At 37.0% G+C, this 21002-nt stretch overlaps 1 protein-coding gene across 3 annotated transcripts in view; it reads left to right on the forward strand.

The window, feature by feature from the left end:
• The window catches only part of LOC149211259 (MAG2-interacting protein 2-like), a 542599-nt gene that overhangs the window by 204868 nt on the left and 316729 nt on the right, over positions 1-21002 (forward strand). For all 3 annotated transcript variants that reach the window (XM_089396982.1, XM_089396981.1, XM_089396983.1), the window contains 3 exons: positions 13417-13621; positions 13786-13982; positions 14276-15260. In XM_089396982.1, the coding sequence (XP_089253108.1) occupies positions 13417-13621; positions 13786-13982; positions 14276-15260 (1387 nt within the window). The remainder of the gene's footprint in view (positions 1-13416; positions 13622-13785; positions 13983-14275; positions 15261-21002) is intronic.

Raw genomic sequence — 21002 nt, forward strand, 5'->3', positions numbered from 1 at the left:
CTTTCTTTATCCTGCATCTGATCTTTATCATTTTTAAGTCTATTTGGATCACCTTCAATTAATCATCTTTCAATCGAACCAATGACCTCCTCATAATAAGATGGAACTTGTTGCAACAAATGAGAAGGCTCCTGATCTATTGATGTCCCCTGGTTTCTCTCATCCTTTGACCATTGTTGAAACTTTTGAACCTGTATTTTAATGGAATCCATCTGACTAGAGTGTTCAACCTTTATAGCACTGATTTGCCTGGCATGGTCTTCTTCCATATCTTTTATTATTTTATCGTTCTTTTCCTTTATATTCATCAAGCAATACTGCATGGAGTTTATTTCTTCTTTATGATTTGCTTGCATGGTAGCTAACTGATTATTATGATTAAACGTCATGATAGTCATTTCTTCATCCATAGTTAATAACTTGTTTTGCATAGAATTAATTTCCCTTTCATGATCAGCTTTCATGGTCATCATATTTTCCTCTAAGCTTGATAACTTGCTTTGCATAAATCTAACTTCTGTGTCATGATTAGTCTTCATGGCCTCAATTTCTTTAGCATGCTGATTTTACATAATCTCCATCTCCCTATTACGTTTTTCCAGGTGGGTGCATAAAGTTCTCACATCATTGACGTAATTAGTTTGATTAATCTCCATATTTTTTACTAGCATCATTAGCTCTTGTATAATTTGCCTTTGATCTTCCTTTTCATTGTCATTTGTCCCTGCTTTTCCACTATCATGGACTTGATCTGCAATAGTACAGGTGGATGACACATTCTGATCTTGAAATCTTTCATCAACAGCTGGACCTTTTATCAAATTACTTTCATTCTGTTGCACAATTTTAGGGGCAGAAGGCACGCTGTTTGGATTACCATATCTATCTTTAAAAGCATTGGCAATGTCTTGTAAAGAAGTGAAAGAATCCTTAGGCAAACTGTTAAACCAATTCAAAGCATCACCCTCTAAAGAAAAGACAAAAAGACGCATTTTGATATCTTCATGATTAAACTGAGGGGGTCTACAATATATGATCACTATACGAGCCAACAAGCCTAGATGCCTTTTAACAGCGATTGAATCACCACCCGAGAACATAGGTAATTTGGAAATGGCCTCCTCCGGAAAATCATGGAGACGGTCAGTAAAATGACATGGTTTAAATGAATAATCCATGATGAATAATAAGGGATCAAATGGATGATAGAACGAGATCTCTGCTCAAGAAAATCAATAGATGAAAGAAATGGAGTCGCCACTTGAACAATGAGTTTAATTCTAGGATCCAAAAAGGAAACACAAGCAGATATGAGGAAGGCTTCTTGTCTGGGAAAAAATAAGAAAATGGAGTCGCCACCCAAACAAGAAACAAACCGAAGAGAAGCTGCTGATATGACGAAAAATAAGGCAATGAAAGATCCAAATGATAACCAAGAAGGTTGAATCTGCCAGCTCAAATGAGAGATGAGAAAGATGAGAAGATGAATGATGAAAAGTCGTTGAAACACTGAGAAAAAAGCATCCCCGGCAACGGCGCCAAAAAATGTTGGCGTTGCTGGGCTAAATGAAAAGATAAGAAATGAGAAGGATGATTGTCGTTGAAACGCCGAGAATAAAATGTCCCCGGCAACGGCGCCAAAAAATGTTGTCGCGCAAATTGACACGACAACGCTCAGACCGGGGGCTGTCACTCTGATCCCCGATCTCTCCGTTTAAGCCTGTCTCCCGCGGCTAAGGGGGGTAGACCCTATGAGGTGATTAAGACCAACTGTCGACCAGTTGGGTTGGGAGACACGAAGAAACAAGCACTAAATTGATTTTGTTAAGTTAAAAGACCAGTGCCTTGATATTTAAATGATTACTTTTTAGATGATATAGAAATATAGACCATGAACAACAATCATTTGTCATCAAATATCTTGAACGGTGCTAAATATCCAGTAAAACCACGGAGTTCTGATAATGGCCAAAGCTCAATAACAATATCCAGCAATTGAAAATTTTGAAGATATGAATGCTTTACACAACCACTCAGATCATGAATCATTAACCAGATATTACATTCGTATTCAGACTTGAAAATTTAAATCTCAGCATAAAAGATATAATTACTTTTTAGATGATATAGAAATATAGACCATTAACAACAATCATTTGTCATCAAATATCTTGAACGGTGCTAAATATCCAGTAAAACCACGGAGTTCTGATAATGGCCAAAGCTCAATAACAATATCCAGCAATTGAAAATTTTGAAGATATGAATGCTTTACACAACCACTCAGATCATGAATCATTAACCAGATATTACATTCGTATTCAGACTTGAAAATTTAAATCTCAGCATAAAAGATATAACATGATAATTTCTTGAGGAAAACAACTGAATCTGGCAAAAATTCCCACGATGCTTTTATGCTTTTCAAATTTTGGCAAATTTTTTTTTAAGCTAAAACCCAATTATTATTATTATTATTTATTTATTTATTTTTATGATTTTTTAAAGTTAATTTAAAAGAAATTAAAAATCTAAACCTAAGGCTAAATTATCAAAATATTAAAATTTTAATCCTAAATAAATTTATTTTATTTTTTATATTTAATAAATTAAAAAAAATCTAAAAAAAGGAACTATTAAAATAAATCTAACATTAGACTAGAACTAAAAAAAAAAAAAATATACATAAGTCGATACCTAAGCTTAAATCCTAAATAACAAAACGATGTTAAAACTAAATCTAACAAACCTAAAACATAACCACGCAAATGCGTCTAATAAAAACTGAACGCTGAGCTATCAAAACAAAGAAGTCGTAAAACTAAAGAAATCAAATGCTGACCCTAACAAGAGGAAAATCGCAGGAAGCTCACGCTGGAGAAAATAAAACGATACGCAGATGCTTCAAGAGAATACCTGGCCCGGGAACGAAAATGACGGAGAGCTTGAACTGTAAATCGTAGAACTGGACACCGAAATGATGGCAGATGGCTTCGGTGAGAACCCATCGGTGAAGAGATGCATGGATCGAACACTGGCTAGTCCGCTCAGAACGTAAGCGACGCGCAAGAAGATTTACGAATGGCAACAGGGAAATAGTGAATATGGGTATAGTCTCATAATTTTTCAGGCACAAAGTTCAGATGAAATCAGTGTAGAGAGCAATTAGGGTTAGAGACGTATGTGTGGTAAAAGCAGAGAATGGTGTTGTCATGCTGGAAAATGACGTGATTCCCAGAAAACTCTTGGTTCTATATAAAGGACGCAGTGAAACGTTTGACCTTGCGGAACTGTGGCATCAAGATTCCAAGTTTACTGCAAATGAATCCTCGGTGCTCAGCTTCATAGCTGCAGGAGACGGTCCTTACAACTTTATGGTAATGAAAACTGATGGCCCAGAATGGAAATGGATAGAGCACGAAGAGTGCCTTTTCACCTCCCTCGCTAAATTTTTCATTTATAATAGAGGGGGACAAGTTTATGAAGTTTACGAGCTTGCTGCCACAGTTGCCATTGCCAGTGCACTTTGTGAGAAAAGATGAAATGGCGGAAGAATGGAGAGACGTGATGAGGACAACTGAAGCTGAGGAATGGTGAAAAATGCAGATACGATGGTGGAGAGAAAAGCAGTGAAAGATGGCCACGACTTTATGCAGAGGATTGTTATGATCTGGGCAGCCCTGATCTCCTTCTGAAGTCTAAAAAAAAATAAAATTGCTCTTGATGAAAACCCTGTAGCTGCAAACACAAGAAAACAAAACCCTAATGAAACCCGTGTATAAAACAAAATTTTGAAACCCCAGATCAACTGAGTAATTTACAGATTTTGGCCCCTTAACAGCGAGATTTAGCAATAAGAGCAGAGTATTATCAGAATTTAATTTAAATGTAAAATGCTTCAGAAAACCCTGCATGCATTCATAAAAAAAATATTTCGAATGATAAGCCCGGGATCAAGAACTGGCTGGGCTCTTTCAGAAAACACAACCCGCGAGTTGGCTGGTTCAGCCGAGAACTTCCCCTAACGCTCGGTAATCTGAAAAAAGGATTTCCTGCACAGCTTAAAATCAACCATCAACATAGAAGGAGAAAACAATAGTGAAACCCCGATCAAATGGAGATACCTGCCAATATATTTCAGAATCTAAACTATCATTCAAACCCCAAAGATTAGACAAGATACCTGTGCCTAGATCAATCTTCATTAAGCTATCATTAATGGCTGAAAATAAAATTATGCAGAACAAATAGAACAATCTTACAACATTTTCAGAAGAGTAACACCAACAAGATTTTTTAACCCCAAAGTCTTCTTTATTGCACAAAAAATGAACTACAAGAGAGCTTCTTCAGCACAAGACTCACAGATCCAATCTGATTTCAAATGACCTCTAGCACCCTATTTAAAGGAAATGATCCCAACGGCTAGTTCGATTGATCCATGTCGAAATGATCTCGACCGTCGATGAGGATCAAGACATCTCTTAATTTCATCCGTCGAATTTGCTAATTTATTAGAAAATGAAATTTTGCATGTATTTACTCAAAATATTATTATTTTATTATTTTTTAGGGTTTTGCTTTATTTTAAATTTTTTTATTATTTATTATTATTATTTTTTTATTTTTAATTTTTAATTTTTTAATTAATTTTTAAATGGATCCTCGAACTTAGCTTTTGGAAAAAATTCCCTATGACCTCGGACTTAAGACTTAAGAGGGATTAAAACATTTCCTAACCCTCAAGACACTTTACGTCATGACTTTAACATTTTTACATCTCAAAGGGGAAAACCCATTTGACATAGACCCTCATAAATCACCCAGTTCTGCGACACAACTATAATCTAGCAGATTAACACACTAGGATTCTCCTAAAATTCGAATGACAAAATCCATCCCGGCTTTGGGGTTAGGCTGAAGGAAAACTCTGCCAATCATGGATCGTGTTAGTGTCAGTCTTTCCAGCCTTCCTCCAGTGATCAAATATGCTCTTACAAAGTGGTCTCAGAGTGTCATGGTAAAATTTTGTCATTTCAGTGAGTCTTCAAGCAAAATTTGGTCACTAGGCATTAGGTCTAGGGTTTGCTTTCACTCTTTTCAAAATTGCCCAAATGCCAATCTATGTCACTATTCAGCTGAGTATATCATCATTCATAGGTTTGTCATTATCATCTCAGTGTCTAATGAGTCATTTTACACCTTGTTCATGCTTCAGTTGCGCCTAGGTAAGGTCATTTCCTCTCCTAGGGTTTTGAAGGCAATTTCTCTTGGACGGTCAAATCATCGGCAAAACTTGTATCCTGATGTTCATACACCTTCCCTTATCCTTAAAGTACCTTATTAAATGCTTCCCATCCCTTAGATCCGCCAAATTCCTCATTTTCGCACAAACCCTAGTTTCTTGCTACAACCTGGCAATTTTCTAGTTTGGGCCTGTGTTTTGCCCTTTTGGACCCCTTCCCCTCACTCGATCTCCGCGATTCCACTTTCCCCTGCTTCCTAACATCCCTCCCTACTTCCAAAAATTTCTCCAAGAATTTAGAAGCCCCTTATCCCCTTCATTTCGTTTTATTTCGACAAAATTCCTTGTTTCACACATCGGGATAAGTTTCACTCAAAAGATGTTTCAGAGAAATCAAAGATGAATTTTGGAAAACTGAGAGAGGTTTTTGTCCAGAACATGCCAAAGAAGAAAAACCTCCTTCACTTTTTGCACAGGTATCATGGTTTTAGAGAAATGTCAAAAATACAATCGCCAGATCCAAGGAGGTTGGCCAAGGCACTAAAACGACGGAAAAGGCCCGATCCACTCCAAATTTTGGCCAAAGCCTCTTTGACTGAGCATGGTACTTGATTGGGGACTCCCAGCTCAAATTTCAAAAAATTTGGAGCAATTTTGGTCAATTTTGATTTTTTTTTGCCAAACACAGGTTTTTGCCCTCAACGCGTAGCGCGCCGCGCGCTACCCTGAAGATGGGCAAGTCCATTTCTCAAAAACTCAGCATTTTTGGATTTGTCATGACAAATTACACTTGGTCAGCAATTACCAAGACATTTCATCAGGTTTTGAGCCCTCAGAAGGTCAAAAAACATGCAAAAAATGACTTTCTACCACTTTTTGGACACACAGGAAGCAGTCTTGGGAGATTGCAATTTTGGAGGGGCAAATGGACACCAAATTGAGAAATTCCACTTGGGTTGGAAAGTAGACATCCAGACCTTTCCAACAAGCCTACTTTTGCCTCATTTGGATGCCGAGAAGTGCCTCAAAAGTTGGCTCAAAGGCGCGCTACGCGTTGAGAATTGGGGCGCTACGCATCAGGATATTTTCCAAAATTTTCATCTTCAGCTCAGGAATTCGCCCAGCTTTGACCAATTTTGACTTGTGATGGGATTTTTCACCCTCATTGATGTAATTGATGTAATTTCATGTTGACATGACACTTATTTACCTATTCTAGAAGATTCATTCATAAAATAGCAAACATTTAATGAATGAATTGGTTTCCTAGCTTATAGAGGCAAGTTGTTTTGACTGCCTAGATTATAGTGCTTTGTTTAAAATTGGTTGAAACAACTCCTAGGATGATGAGCTCGACCCCTAGAGGTAAGGGAAGAGGTTGGCTTGCCTATATTATGTATTTTCTCAATCATTTTCAGAGGTTGGACTCTTGAGGGAGAAAGCTTCTATTGTATTATTCATTGTATCTCTGCAATTTTTGGCAAAGGAAGACCAGGGTTTTGCAGTCCTTTTTGGGATTCCTGTGGTTACATGTATTAATGGTGTGTTTCTCTTTGTACTTGTAAGTTTGTTATGTGAATCATCTTCTTACTTTTTCTTCTGCAAATTAGGCAAATGAAGTGTTAAGGTAGAATTCATGGTTGCTATGCTCTGCCTTTAAGTTTGCTTAATATCAATGTTTTCAGCTGTTTAAGGAGAATTCAAGATGATTGCTTGCTCTCCTTAGCTCCTCACCAGTCATTCTTATCCATTCAAATCTTTCAAAGGCATCAATACAGTCTCCTACCTTGCCCCAAAGAATCCCCTGCGAAAACTGTGTCCAATCCCCGCACCCAAAATTGCCTTTCCCCAATTTTCCACCAAAACCCTAAAAATCCCAAATCAAACCTTTTTATTAGTTTACTAGCCTAAAATCAGTGTTCTTTATTGGTTATCTCTGCCCGTTGAAGATCTTTGCCGAGATAGACCGGAGAGAGCCCTCTCCTGCCCCATAGGGCTAGCTACGAGGCTAAGTGGTTTGATGTTGCCTTGGAGTTTACCTTTTTCAGCCTGAGGTGAAATTTCAAGCGCTAACAGATCGGTGAGACGAAAAACCTTACGGGACGTTGATTACTTAAGGAATTTAGACTTCTGTGATCCATAACATTGTCTAGAAATCTTCGGCAAAATCACATAATCAACCTTTTGTCGACGCGTTTCGAACCAACCAGTGTGGTTCATCGTCAGGACAAGTTGAAGAACCTATCTGGCTTAGCTCGAATAAATATAGTGTGCAGAGACTCCAACGGCTAAAATTCTAACGGCTAAAATTCTAACGGCTAATTTGACCTAAAGAACCTGGTCAAATCACTTAAAAAAGTTAATTAATATTTTTCTAAAAATTGGTAAAAAAGGAATTCATTTGTTAATTTAAAATAAATAGATATATTATTAATATTATTTCTATTAATAGAATCTATAGTATAAATGGTTAAATGATTTATTATAATTTATTATTTAAAAAATTGAATAATAATAAATTCATTTAAAAATAGATATATTATTAATATTATTTCAAATCTCTAGTATAATATTAATATTATAATGGTCATTACTATTTATTATTTAATATTAATAATAAATATATATAATATTAAAATGTTAGTTAAATAGATATATTATTAATCTTGTTTCAAATATTAAGAGAATCTATAGTATGATACTTCATATTTTAATTATAATGGTCATTATATAATATATATTAAATGATTTATTATTATTCAATTATTATAGGGTAATAAATCACTACTATTTTTATAATTTAGTTACATTAGGTAATTATGTAATAACTTAATGGTCCATTGGTAAGTTCTTTAAAATATATCATATTCATTATTTAAATATAATGGTCATTAAATTAAGTTATATAAAGTAATATAAGTTATGGTAAACTAAATAATGGTAAACTAAAAATAATGGTCCTAATAAACTATATCTTCATATAACCTATATTAATTAATATTCCCAAATTATTTAAATACAATAAATAGTATTAAATTACTATTATAATATAGTTACAATCGGTAACAGTGTATATAATTATTTAAATTTAAGGGTCCAAAGGTAAACCAGATCATCATTTTTACTAATTATTTAAGTTTATTAATAATCTATATTTACTTAATAAATTATAATTCTAATATTATAAATAGTATTCAAGTTAAATCATTATTATGTAAATACCATAATTCAAGTATATGTTTCTTAATAATAGCATATCCATATTATATCATATATTTCTAATACTTTGTTGTTTATCATTTGAACCTCTTATAATTAATTTAGTAATTTATATCCATTAAATTATCAGTACAAGGCAATGAAGAAGAATTAAAAACCTATGCAAAGAAACTAATCTAATTTAAAATCACCCCTGGGATAAGGTTAATACTATAATTAGCCCGAAATTACTTAATAACAATTAACTAAATCCTGCACTCCAAAACCCGCCAAAAACAGAACTCGAGGACAGGGAAGACAGAAACCCTGAGACCTAACAAAAGGGGAATGAGGAGGCTAGGAAGACAAGGCTGGGACCCAGCAACGACTAATCTTCCAGCCATCATCCCTATTAAGATTGTTCGGCCTTTTCTCAATCTCCAGGGCCTCTCTAAACTTTCGATGGTGAAACTGCGCAACATTGGCAATGACTTGAGCATCTTCTATACAAACATGATGCATAGTCTTCCCCGCATGCTCAGCCAGGGCTGAGGACTTGGTCCTACCATGTCTTAAGTCAGCCGAATGCTCGCTAATCCGTTGATTGATCGAGCGACCAGTCTCACCAATATAAGGGGCCCCACAGGAACAGGGAATGGCATAGACGTTGATTACTATTAGAAAGTTAGGTCCACCTAGGCAATTTACATACACGACTCATATTTGCTAAGATTATTTACAATTCATACATGCAGACTGGGTTTACAATTAAAATGATCAAGCTGCTGATGATTGCAGGATGGCACGGACACGTCGATCAGGTGCTACCCCTTTTTGTAAAGAAAAAGGGGGTGTACTGCATGGGTAGTTGACCGGTAGTGGTCAACAGACCCCTAACACCCTATTTAAAGGAAAAATTCCCAATGGCTAGTTCGAATGATCCATGTCAAAATGATCTCGACCGTCGATGAGGATCAAAATCCCTTTTAATCTCATCCGCCGAATTTTTAAATGCATTTTAATATATTAAAAAATTGAAATTCTGCATTTATTTACTCAAAACTTTGACTTATTATTATTTTATTTTATTTTTTCAATTTTTTTAATTATTTTTTTTAATTTAATTTAATTTTATTAATTTTATTAATTTTTTAATATTTTATTTTTTTTTTTTTTTTTATTTTTTTATTATTTTATTGTTTTTTTATTTTTTATTTTTGGATCCTCGAACTTTGCCTTTGGAAAAATCACCTAGGACCTAGGACTTAGGACTCATGAGGGGATTAAAACATTTTCTAATCCTCAAGACACTTTACATCATGACTTTTACAATTTTACATCTCAAGGGGAAAAACCCATTTGACATAGACCCTCATAGACCACTCAGTTCTACGACACAACTATAATCTAGTAGATCAAGCAATTTGTAATAACCTAACCAAATAGTTAGAATTATTTCCAAATTACTTTTACATAGACTCGAAGCACACTAGCATTCCCCTAAGATTCTAATGACAAAATTCATTCCGGCGTTGGGGTTAGGCTGAAGGAAAACTCTGCCGATCATGGATCGGTGAGACAAAAAACCTTCCAGAACGTAGATTGTCACTAGAAAATTAGGTTTGCCTAGGCATTTTACATACATGACTCAGATCTGCTAAAACTATTTATAATTTACACATGCAGACTGGGTTTACAAAACAATATGATCGGGCTGATGATGACAATCGAATGGCACGGACATGTCGATCCAACGCTGTCCCTTTTTGCGAAAAAGGGGGTGTACTGCTATGGGTAGTTGACACGTAGTGGTCAATAGGGTCCATTCTCGAAGATCCTTTCCTTATCTTTGAGACCGGTGAAGATCATTGTGAAGAACCCTTGAGCACCCAACTTCAAATCTATATGCCCTTTTGGCTGCCATTTTAATTGGATCCATTTTACCAGATCTCGTTTTGATGGCTAGATACCAATGAACTTATAGATCAATGCATGATCTTTCATAAACTTCTGATACGTCTCCAGTTTATTATTAGGGATTACAAATCTGGATTTCTTAACTGCTCTTGGCATATATTGTCCCCGAAGTCTTGTCTGCAATTGTGCCCCCAGCACTGGGGTTCCTTCGGCTCCACCACCCAATCCGCTAGCTGTCGCAACCGCTCCTTGTGAGCTCGATTCCCCTACTGCAATGCTTCTATAGGAGGGGATCTCTCCCTCCCCATGTGTGTGCCCATCCCTATCGTCAGAATTCTCTCCTCCCCACGTGTGTGCCCATCCCCGCCATTAGAATTCGTAGAGAATGAGACCGTTAGGCAGTGGACAAAGATTACTGAAAAGGTGATTTAGAGTTTGCAAGAGGAAACACTAGCAAAGCGCTTCCTTATTCAGCTTTGTTTTTTCCCTAATTTGAAAATAAGCAACCTGCAAAAATAGTCTCAAAACCCTAGATGTCTAGGGTTTCTGAGGTCTCCAATGCCAATTTTTTCCTTTAGTTTTGAAATTTGCTGCAATTTTTTCAGTGGCTGACCCTACAAAATTTTCTAGAGACTAGATCTTACTCTCTAGGGCCTAAATATAGCTCTTCTTCCACTTGATCTCTTGATCCAACCTGCAAAAATGAAAATAAAACACCCAAACCCCAAATATATATAATACTAAAATTCCCCAAAACCCAAGTTAGAAAAAATAATTTACAAGTTAGATCTACAAAATTATTTACAAGATTTACAAATATACAAGGGTTTTGAAAATTTGAAAATTTTGATTATTTGCCACTTGGAGAGAAATGAATTTCTCTATAATTATTTTTTGACTAAAAAATAATTAATTTTATGACTTAGGAATTATATTTAATTTTGCCAGAAAAATTCATTAATTGACTATAGAGGGGATTAATAATTTTTTCCACCCTCATATATTTTAGCAATAGTTTTTGATTGTGAGGCACCATGCACCAAAATATTTTTACATCAAAATAATTACAATATCAACCCTTAGAAGGGGAAATACACATTCAAACCAAACCCTCAAGACATTACCCAATTCTGCGACACTATTATCTAGTATGAAACCAAGTGTGCTTATAATAAAATAATTTAGCCATGGTGTTTTGATTATGAGGGACCATGCACTAAAATTATTCTCAAACACAATTTTACATTAGACTCTATTGATTTGGGGTAGCATCAGATGTGCTCTAGCCTCGAAACTTGGTGGAGAGGCTAAGGCACATGAGATCTCCAATACCCAGAAATGGTTTGGGCAGATTCTAAACAGTTTAGGAGATATTAAAATAATTAATATTTTTAATGGGGTCCCTAAGTCTAAACTTAAGGAAAATAAAATATTAATGTGTATTAATATAAAACTGTGTTAGAATGGTCCAAAAGTCATGGATCAAGCCAGAATTAATCTTAGCTGTTCATTAGAGACTTAATCTCGGCCATTGAATTGTCAATGAGAAAAGTATAAAAGGAGGCTTAAGGGTCACTTGGAGAACACACTGAGTTGATCAAGATTTCGATTTTCTGGGGCAGGGTTTGTTGAGGAAGTCCAAAAAGCGATCAGAGTTGCAGTTGAGGGGCAGTGAATATAAAAGTAGAGAGGCAGTGAATATAAAAGCAGAGAGGCAGAGATAGTATCGGGAGGATCAACGTAGAAGCCGGGAGAGAGGGACATAGAGTTAGCCAGAGGCTGACGTAGAGCCAACAAGGGCTCACGCAGAGGTAGCCAGGAGCTGCGCAGTGCCTCAAAGAGCTAGCGTGGGTGACACAGAGGCTCTAAGGGCTGACACAGTGCCTCCAGAGGCTGATGTAGGGCAAGCCAGGGCGACGCTGGGCCAGAAAGGGCTGATGCAGTCCCTAGAGGCTGACGCTGGGGTTTTCGTGGGGCAGATCGGAGGTGGGAGCTGTCGGAGTGTTTATCCGGGGTTTCAGTCGGAATATCTGCTTCTGAGTAGAGAGGTACTACTGCCGAGATTATTCTCTGTTGGGTGAGCCAGTTTTGGCACCCAGATTGTATTTAGAAACTGCATAATAATAAAACCTTCATATAGCTGCACCGGTTTTCCCACATTGGGTTTTTCCGAAGACATTGTTTTATTTCTTTCAGTTGATGATCTGTAATGTGTTGAACATGTACTTGTATTTATTTTCAATATTTACATGGTAAATAACTTGTTAATTAATTAGAACAAGTAGGCAGAAATAAATTAGAAAAGTACATGAAGGGTTTCTAAAAGTTAGACTTAGAAATTACAACAGATTTGATAAACACTAGGACTCACCTAAGACCTTGTCAACAAATTCCACCCTAGCTTTGGGGTTATCGCTGGAAGAAAAACTCTGCTGATTATGCGTGTTTACAAACACACATAATTTGGGGAGGTTAAAAAACTTCCTAGGATGATATCCTTTGCCAAAATTAGAGGCTTACTTAGGTGTTGTTACATAATTAAATGGTCATACTAGCATCATTTACAATAAACTTTGTAGAAATTGGGTTTACAATAATAAACGATCACAACTGATAGCTTCGATCTTCGAAAATTTTTCTCTACTTCTTTGTACTCTGCTTTCCCAGACTGTTGACAAAGTGAAGACAATATGGGAGTGCCAAATCAGCTTCCTATATAGAATTAAGTCAAGCTAGAAAGCTTTTGAAGTCAGTCTCTTTCTTTGTATCACTCCTGAACCATAGATTTTATAAATGCATGGGAGATGCTCTAAGCACTCGTTGTTGTGAATGATTGTTTTTTCTATTCCCACCAACATATTCTGGTCATTAGTGGACATTAATATCATTTCATCTTTTAGAGACAGGTTCATGCATTAATGAATGATTAATCTAAAGAATTATATGTTTGTCTCATTAAGTGGAGGGTGCTTGTTTGTTTAAACTTGTAATGTTTTATCTGTTTCATGGCTGAGACTTGTCATCTGTGCCTAACACCCGCATTTGCATATCCTCAGCTTTGCCTGAATCCAAGGTGTTGTTGCATGGCGTTTGGGTGGATCACTGGAACATTCTTGTAGTATCTGATAACTCAGATATTATATATTTTCTAAAATCAAATGAAGAAGAGCTGAGGGAGATTTCAAAGTACCATTTACAAGCGGCAGGAACAATTGTTGGGTTGTTTGTCTGGGAGGATAGTAGTGCAAAGATATCTGATAGGTATTTCTATAACTCTCTACTCTCTCTGTGATGGTGCTTGTGCTTGAAAAAAGGGTAAAATGTTTAAAAATATAAAAATAAAAGCTGAGATGCTAGTTCTCCTATTTTCTGTTTTCCAAATTTCCATGCTTTACAATCAGTAAACAAGATAATGCTCTTTGCAGGGATAGGATTATGGTTATTACGTCAGATTGCATTTTCCAGTGGATTGTAATTGATGAGGAAAATAGTGCAGTTAATCTCTTGAACAACAAACCCACTCAACAGTTGAAACTAAGACAACAACATCCATTAGGTATATCTTGTTGTTGTTTCCACAAGGAGCTTTCTATCCTGGTTCTAGCTGGGCCTACTAATGAAGGTGAGTTATTTGATGGGAATATATTCTTTATATTAATAATTTGTATAATGCTTATTTCACACATAATTCTTTCTGTTCTGAAACTTTCTTTTTGTCTTAATTACTGTAATGTACAAAGCAAGAGTACATATTCATGGATTGGATACCAGCATTATTTATTAATTGCTGTGTGAATACTGACATGCAAACATTATTCTTTGAAGACCTAATTTTTTCTGTATTTTGCTATATGTAAATAGCCATTTTTTTCTCTGCAGTTTTCATGAGACTTTTATTTATTTATTGTTATTCAGGATTGTATTCTCTCTCTGTCTGGCACCTTACAAATACATCAGATATAGAGTTAGTCTGTTCCAGTTCAGAGTTTAAAGGTGTCCTCACCTTTCCAGGGAGGCACTCAGAGCCATTTTCTTCTGCAAAGGTTGTCATCTCATCTTGTGGAAGGCATCTTGCAATGTTGGATTTTACAGGAAGTTTACATATGTTAACACTAGAAGGAATCCCAATTTCTGTGTGTGAAATTTCACTCATCGACAATAACTGTACTACTACTGAAAGCTCTGTTGAAGGACAGAATACTGTAAGTCTAGATGGCATAATAGATTTTGCATGGTGGTCTACGGGGAAACTTATGTTTGCCAAACGTAATGGTATTGTTAATTTGATTGAGATCCCTAGTGCTAATAACCTTTTGGAGGATAGCCCCACATTTTCTTCTCCTGTGCTGGTTAGAAATCCTAGTTCTCAGGGACATGTTTTTGTATTAGAGAATATATTTCCTTATGGTCAATCAGAAGAATCATCTGGGTCACTTTGCCAAGTAAGTTCCAAGAATGTACGGGATGGGGCCAACAGAGGCTCAGGATGGAAGCTGCTATCTTTGTTGGAACAGTCAGTGCCTGAGATGTATAGGTTTCTAATAGATAGTCAGAAATATGAGGCTGCACTTCATTTTGCAATGAAGTATGGACTTGATAAGGACGAAGTGCTCAAATCACAATGGCTACATTCAGATTATGGAAGAGAGGCAGTCCAAAACGTTTTATCAAGTATTGATGACCGAACTTGGGTGCTTTCAGAATGTGTGGATAAAATAGGCTCGACTGTAGATTCAGTCCGTGCTATTCTTTTGTATGGGCTTTCTAAGACAGAAGATTACAGATTTCAAGAAACACATATTGCTGATAATAATATACTTTGTCAGTTCCGTGTAAGACGGCTTCAACTACTGCAATACAATGATAGGCTGGAAACATTTTTGGGAGTCAACATGGGCAGGTATACTATTCTGGTGATTTTTTTTTTGTTTGTAAAAAAATTTAAAAATATGACAATGTTTTAAGTTAGGGATGGCCTAAAAGTATATTGATGCTATCTATTATTTAGGCCCAAGCAGTATCATATCCAATAATCAATTCTTGGAGGTTGCCTAAGTAAGGCATAATGTATTTGGTGGTTTGATTTTAAACATCAAAACAATGAGAAGAATGGAACGTGTTCTAAACTACATATGAGACTCCCTTTGAGATGAGAAAACATTCATTGTACAATATCAAGTAAACTGCAAATTTTTAATTTTTTTGTCATTTCTTCTTTTCACATACTTTAATCCTGCTCATTAGTTCCACTATTGTCCAAATTGTTCTTCCGAGTTTCCAACTCTATTTCATTTATGTTAGTTTTTTGGTTGCTCTAAGATGTCCTCGTAGGAAGAAGGCATGTTACCTCTAGAATCTGCTCTTCAAAAGATAAGTTACCCTCTCAATAGATGTTTTCTGGATCTAATCCCTGAGAGCTTTCAGCCTGAAGGATGCTATGAAATATATAATTACATCAGAGAACAACAGTATATACTTCAGTTCATTTCAGTCTAAATCACTAGGCAGCTCAATACAAAAGATACCAAACAAGCGTACTTCAATTCTAACAAGTTGTTTGCACCCGAATGCACAGTTCACACGGCTGGGGCAGTCGGCTTTCACGCACCCCACCCGTGTTCGATTCTCACCATTGTGGCGCTGCACGGCAGCTTATATGTACCATCGTGCTTGTATTTCGGTGTATTGTGATTGATGTGATGGATGACAGTTGTATATACATAAATAATGTACAATGGGCCTAATAAAAAGCTTCTTCAGGGGACTAGCCCGCAGCCTTTTGGGCATACATTTCCATGCATGTAACAGCTGTGAAATAAATTTTAGTACAGCAGAATTCGTTGCAGTAAATCTGCACCTCTTATCTTCAAGATATATGTCAAACCACGTAGCAATCTTGTCCCTTTGTTGTGCCAAATCAGCATAAACAAGTGCTGTAAATTACGCTATCAAGAAGACAATACAAGTTCAAAATCAAATCTGCAAGTATGCAGTTATTAAGCAGCTGAAACACTCATTTATATATCAGAGATGAACAATATATACACATTTAACCTATCACAAGCTGGTACAATTTCAAGCTCTCCAAACCCTACCTAGGTAAAGCAAGAAAATCTTAGCCACCAACTCCTAGCTAGGAATCATTCCTAACCAAAGTTGATCACTCCACCAAGAATCCTCAACATGCTAGGATGATCACAAGCAGGTCCTCCTTGGCTCAAGCAAAATGCCTATTGTTGCTTCAAAATCTAGCAGGCCTTGTGAGTGGTCTTAGAAGGCACTAAGATGCAACAATGAGTTGGTTGCTGTTGTCACCTTAGCACTCTACCTCGGTCTCTTGAGGATTTTGTGTCACCCTCTGCGCTGGACTGCGTAGTCATGACTGGTCTCTGATGAAGTCGTTTTGCCTTCTGCTGCTAAGAAATGTTAGGATATTCCGACACATAGGATATAGTTAAGTTCAACTTGGTCTAGTATAGAGTTAGGTTAGAGTTAGGTAAAGTGTGTTTCTTTACCGTTGTACATTTTGTAACTTACAATCCGACGGTCACGATATGTAGTGATCCGACGGTTCACTCTCACCTCGGTATTACCGACACTTGATCCGTGGCTTGACACCCGATTGGTCCATGAGTTCTATTTAAAGCGCATGGAGGGTCATTGTTCGGGTAATCCGTGCATGAGAGAAGCTTATGTAAATTTTCATTCTTTGATTAATAAATTGCCTGTAGTACCCACGTTGGGACAGGCCGTGGACTGTTTCCCTCCTTGCACTTTGAGGGTTTTAACCACGTCAAAAATACTGGTGTATTGATTTGAGATCTGGTTGTGAGCGGTGTCCTTTTGGTATTCTTTCTGAGGAACTTACCCTGTAAATTCCTACATGGAATCAGAGCTATTTGAGGGCCGCGTCCGTTGGTGATCCAAATCTGAAGCCGGTAGAACTGCATGCGGCTGTCGTTTCCTAGATCTGCTGTTTCTGACTGCTTTCGGGCCGAGAGGATTGCTCTGTTGCGTTCGGAGCATCTGTTCCAGTGAGGAACCCCTTTCGTTTCACACGAAAAGGTTTCCGGTAGCCCTAGCTGCGTCATTTTTCAGATCGGGAGGTATACAGTGTTTTTTTTGCAGTTTACTGTTATTTTCTCTCTGCTTATTTCGGTCTCAGTTTATTTAGCCTTTTTTTTAACCGGATCTATACCTTTCATTTCTGCGTATGCTCTTTGCCCTGCGACTCTGTGCGATCTGGGCAAATCAGAAACAGAAAGGAAGGATTTTTCTCATGCGTATGCTCTTTTCCCTGCACCTTAGTGTGATCTCGGAAAATCAGAAACATTGAGAAAAATATTTAGTTTTTCGGCTAAAGCTAACTTTGAGATTGTTTTTAAAATTTCTAGTTTTTTGGCTAAAGCTAACTTCGAGCCGTAAGGTTCGTTTTTCTTTGCATATTCGTGTTGGGTTTTGTGTTTTGTGTTTTGTAGGGAAAAAGAGCTTTCTCAAGGCAAGCACGCAAACCAAGGCCCCCCCCCCCTCTCTCTCTCTCTCTCTCTCAAATTTTTTGTATAGATCAATTGGTTCAAAGCTATTTTAAGAGAGTAGAGGTCTTGGGTTCAAGTCTCCATTTTGTGGGGGCGGATTTTTTTTCATTCCCGCACATTCGCGCACTTTGCCGGCAACGTCAACAATTTTTTTTTCAAAAAGCCATAACTTCTTCATTCGAAAGCCTTTTTCAGAGCCGTTTTTTTTAAAACCGCCTATTTTTTCGAGATCTATCCATTGGAACACTTACTTTCAGCATCTTCAGCTTCAGTTTTTAAAAAAAAAATGGAAAGTCCATGCCAAGTCATTCTTGACAGCACTAACTACTTCCAATGGGTAGCCTACATGGGAGATTTACTTAGAAGTAAAGGTCTCTATAGAATAGCCACAGACCAAGAGAAGAAACCAAAAGATGAAGACAAGGCGACAAAATGGGAAAATAGACAAGATCAAGCACGTGGTTTGATAGGGATGTCTGTTTCTCCTGATCTTAGATTCCACATTGCAGAACTTGAGACTCCTCATGAAGCATTAGAAAAACTTGCTAAAGTTTTTGGAATTAAAAATGAAATTAGAGCCCATCAACTTGAAAATGAGCTGCTTACTTTGGATCCTAATAATTTTTCTTGCATTGAAGATTTCTTGTCCAAATTCAAGACCCTTAGATATCTCTTGGAAGGTGTTAAAGTTAAGAAAGAAGATGGTAACCTTATTTATTCCATCCTTACTAAGTTGGGACCAGCCTACTCTGTATTTGTTTCCACTTTCCATTCTACAAGGGAAGCTTTCATTTGTCAAGGACAAGAATACAAGGCCCCTTCCTTTGACTCCTTTTGTGATTCCTTAATAAGAGAACAAGAAAAACTCTTACACCTTGGTCTTCTTAATCTTGGAAACTCTTCCACGAAAGCATTAGCCGCCCAGCAGCAACCAAATTCAAAGAATCCTAAGAAGTCATATCCTCAAAAGAATGGTCCTAAACCATCTCAGCCTCAAAATGAAAGATCATTTCAGCAAAATGATAAGACCAATAAAAACAAATGGAAGAAGTCTGATAGACATTGTAACTTTTGTAATCGAGATGGCCACTTAGAATCTAAATGCTTTAAGAAGATGGAAGCCTTGGAAGCCGCAATGAAGAAACATAACATCCATGTGGAGCCTACTTCAACTTCAACTTCCGGAATGGCACTTTCTGCATGTCATTATCAATCATCTCAGTCTGGTTATGCATTAAATGTATCTTCTTCTTCTTCTCATTCTCATGAGTGGCTCATTGATTCTGGAGCCTCTTGTCACATGGCCAAAAATCAAGCCATGTTTTCTTCTTTAAATGATTGTAACACCAAAAATATATATATTGGTGATGATAGATCTCTTAATGTTGTAGGGACTGGAACTGTTCATCTAGACAATGGTCAGTTTAATGATGTATTATGTGTTCCAACCTTATCCTGCAACCTTCTATCTGTCTATCAGATAACTCATTCAGGTGAAGGTAAAATTGTTGAATTTTCACCTCATGATGTTGTAATCAAGGATCTAAAAGATCCTAAACAGATTCTAGCTACTGGTCTTGCTGATGATTCCAAAAGGTTGTATAAGTTTCACAACTTTGGGTCATCAAATCTTCCCTCAGTATTTGTTGCTCATAATGATGAAGTGAGCAAACTTTGGCATGAGCGATTTGGTCACTTAAACTATCGCTCCCTTCAGCATCTATGTAAAGAAAATATGGTGACAGGTCTTCCTATGGTATCTTGCAGAGATGGTGTTTGTTCCGGATGTGTACTCGGAAAACATCATCGGGACAGTTTTGACAAACGTGCCTCTTGGCACGCCTCAGCCCCTTTACAGCTTGTGCACAGTGATTTATGTGGTCCTCTTCCTGTTGCTTCATTCTCTGGCTGCAAGTACTTCTTAACTTTCATTGATGATTTCTCCAGACGCACTTGGGTATACTTCTTAAAACTCAAGAGTGAAGTATTTAACACTTTTTTGGCCTTCAAAGCCTTTGTTGAAAAACAATCTGGACATCAAATTCTTAAGCTAAGAACTGATAATGGTGGAGAATATGTTAAAAACACATTCATCAACTTTTGCACCGAAAATGGAATTCAAATGCAACATACTGTTCCATACACTCCACAACAAAATGGTGTAGCTGAAAGGAAAAATCGCACCTTAAAGGAAATGGCTAATTGTATGCTGCAATCTAAAGGACTCAGTCTTAGTTTTTGGGCCGAAGCAATTAATTGTGCAAATTATATAATCAATCGCACTCCTACTAAGGTTCTAGAGAATATCACTCCAGAAGAAGCTTGGAGTTCCATTAAACCAGATGTAAGTCACTTTCGTGTGTTTGGAAGTGAAGCATGGGCCCATATTCCAGATGAAAAGCATAAAGCTTTAGAACCTAAGAGTGAGAAATGTACTTTTGTTGGATATTCTGAAGATGTAAAAGGTTATAGACTTATTCCATTTAAGTCCAAAAATGTTATCATTAGAAGAGATGTAAAATTTGATGAAAATAAATCGGCTTGCGAGCCTAGTCCGGCGGATGTGCCACCTCTTCCTATCTCTTCTACTTTTGAAAACATTTCTTCTTCAGATGATGAAAGCGAGGATGATAATCCTCCCCCACCTTCTCAGGATCCTCAACTTCCAAGATGGGTTCGTGCTACTCGGGATGCAGCAGGTGATCTTGCCGGTGATCCTACAGATCAGCGACGTACACGTTCTCAGTTTGAAAGAGCCTCTTCTTTACTGGCTCAAGCTCCAGTAAATCATGATCCTGACACTTTTGCAGAAGCTTCAGGCCATCCACATTGGGAAGCAGCTATGAATGAAGAATATCATTCATTGATGACAAATGATACATGGGATCTTGTTCCTCTACCAAAGGGACGCAAACTTGTTAGATGTAAATGGGTTTACAGAACCAAGTATGGACCAGATGGGAAAGTTGATAAACATAAAGCTCGTCTCGTTGCTAAGGGCTTTTCACAGGTTGAAGGCATTGACTACACTGAAACCTTCTCCCCTGTTGCCAAAATGAACTCTATCCGCCTTGTTCTTTCCCTTGCTGCCTCTTTAAAATGGGAAG

The sequence above is a fragment of the Pinus tabuliformis genome, chromosome 1_2 (assembly GCF_031772625.1).
Source record: "Pinus tabuliformis cultivar Carrire ecotype Pingquan chromosome 1_2, CPIR1, whole genome shotgun sequence".
Taxonomy (NCBI): Eukaryota; Viridiplantae; Streptophyta; class Pinopsida; order Pinales; family Pinaceae; genus Pinus; species Pinus tabuliformis.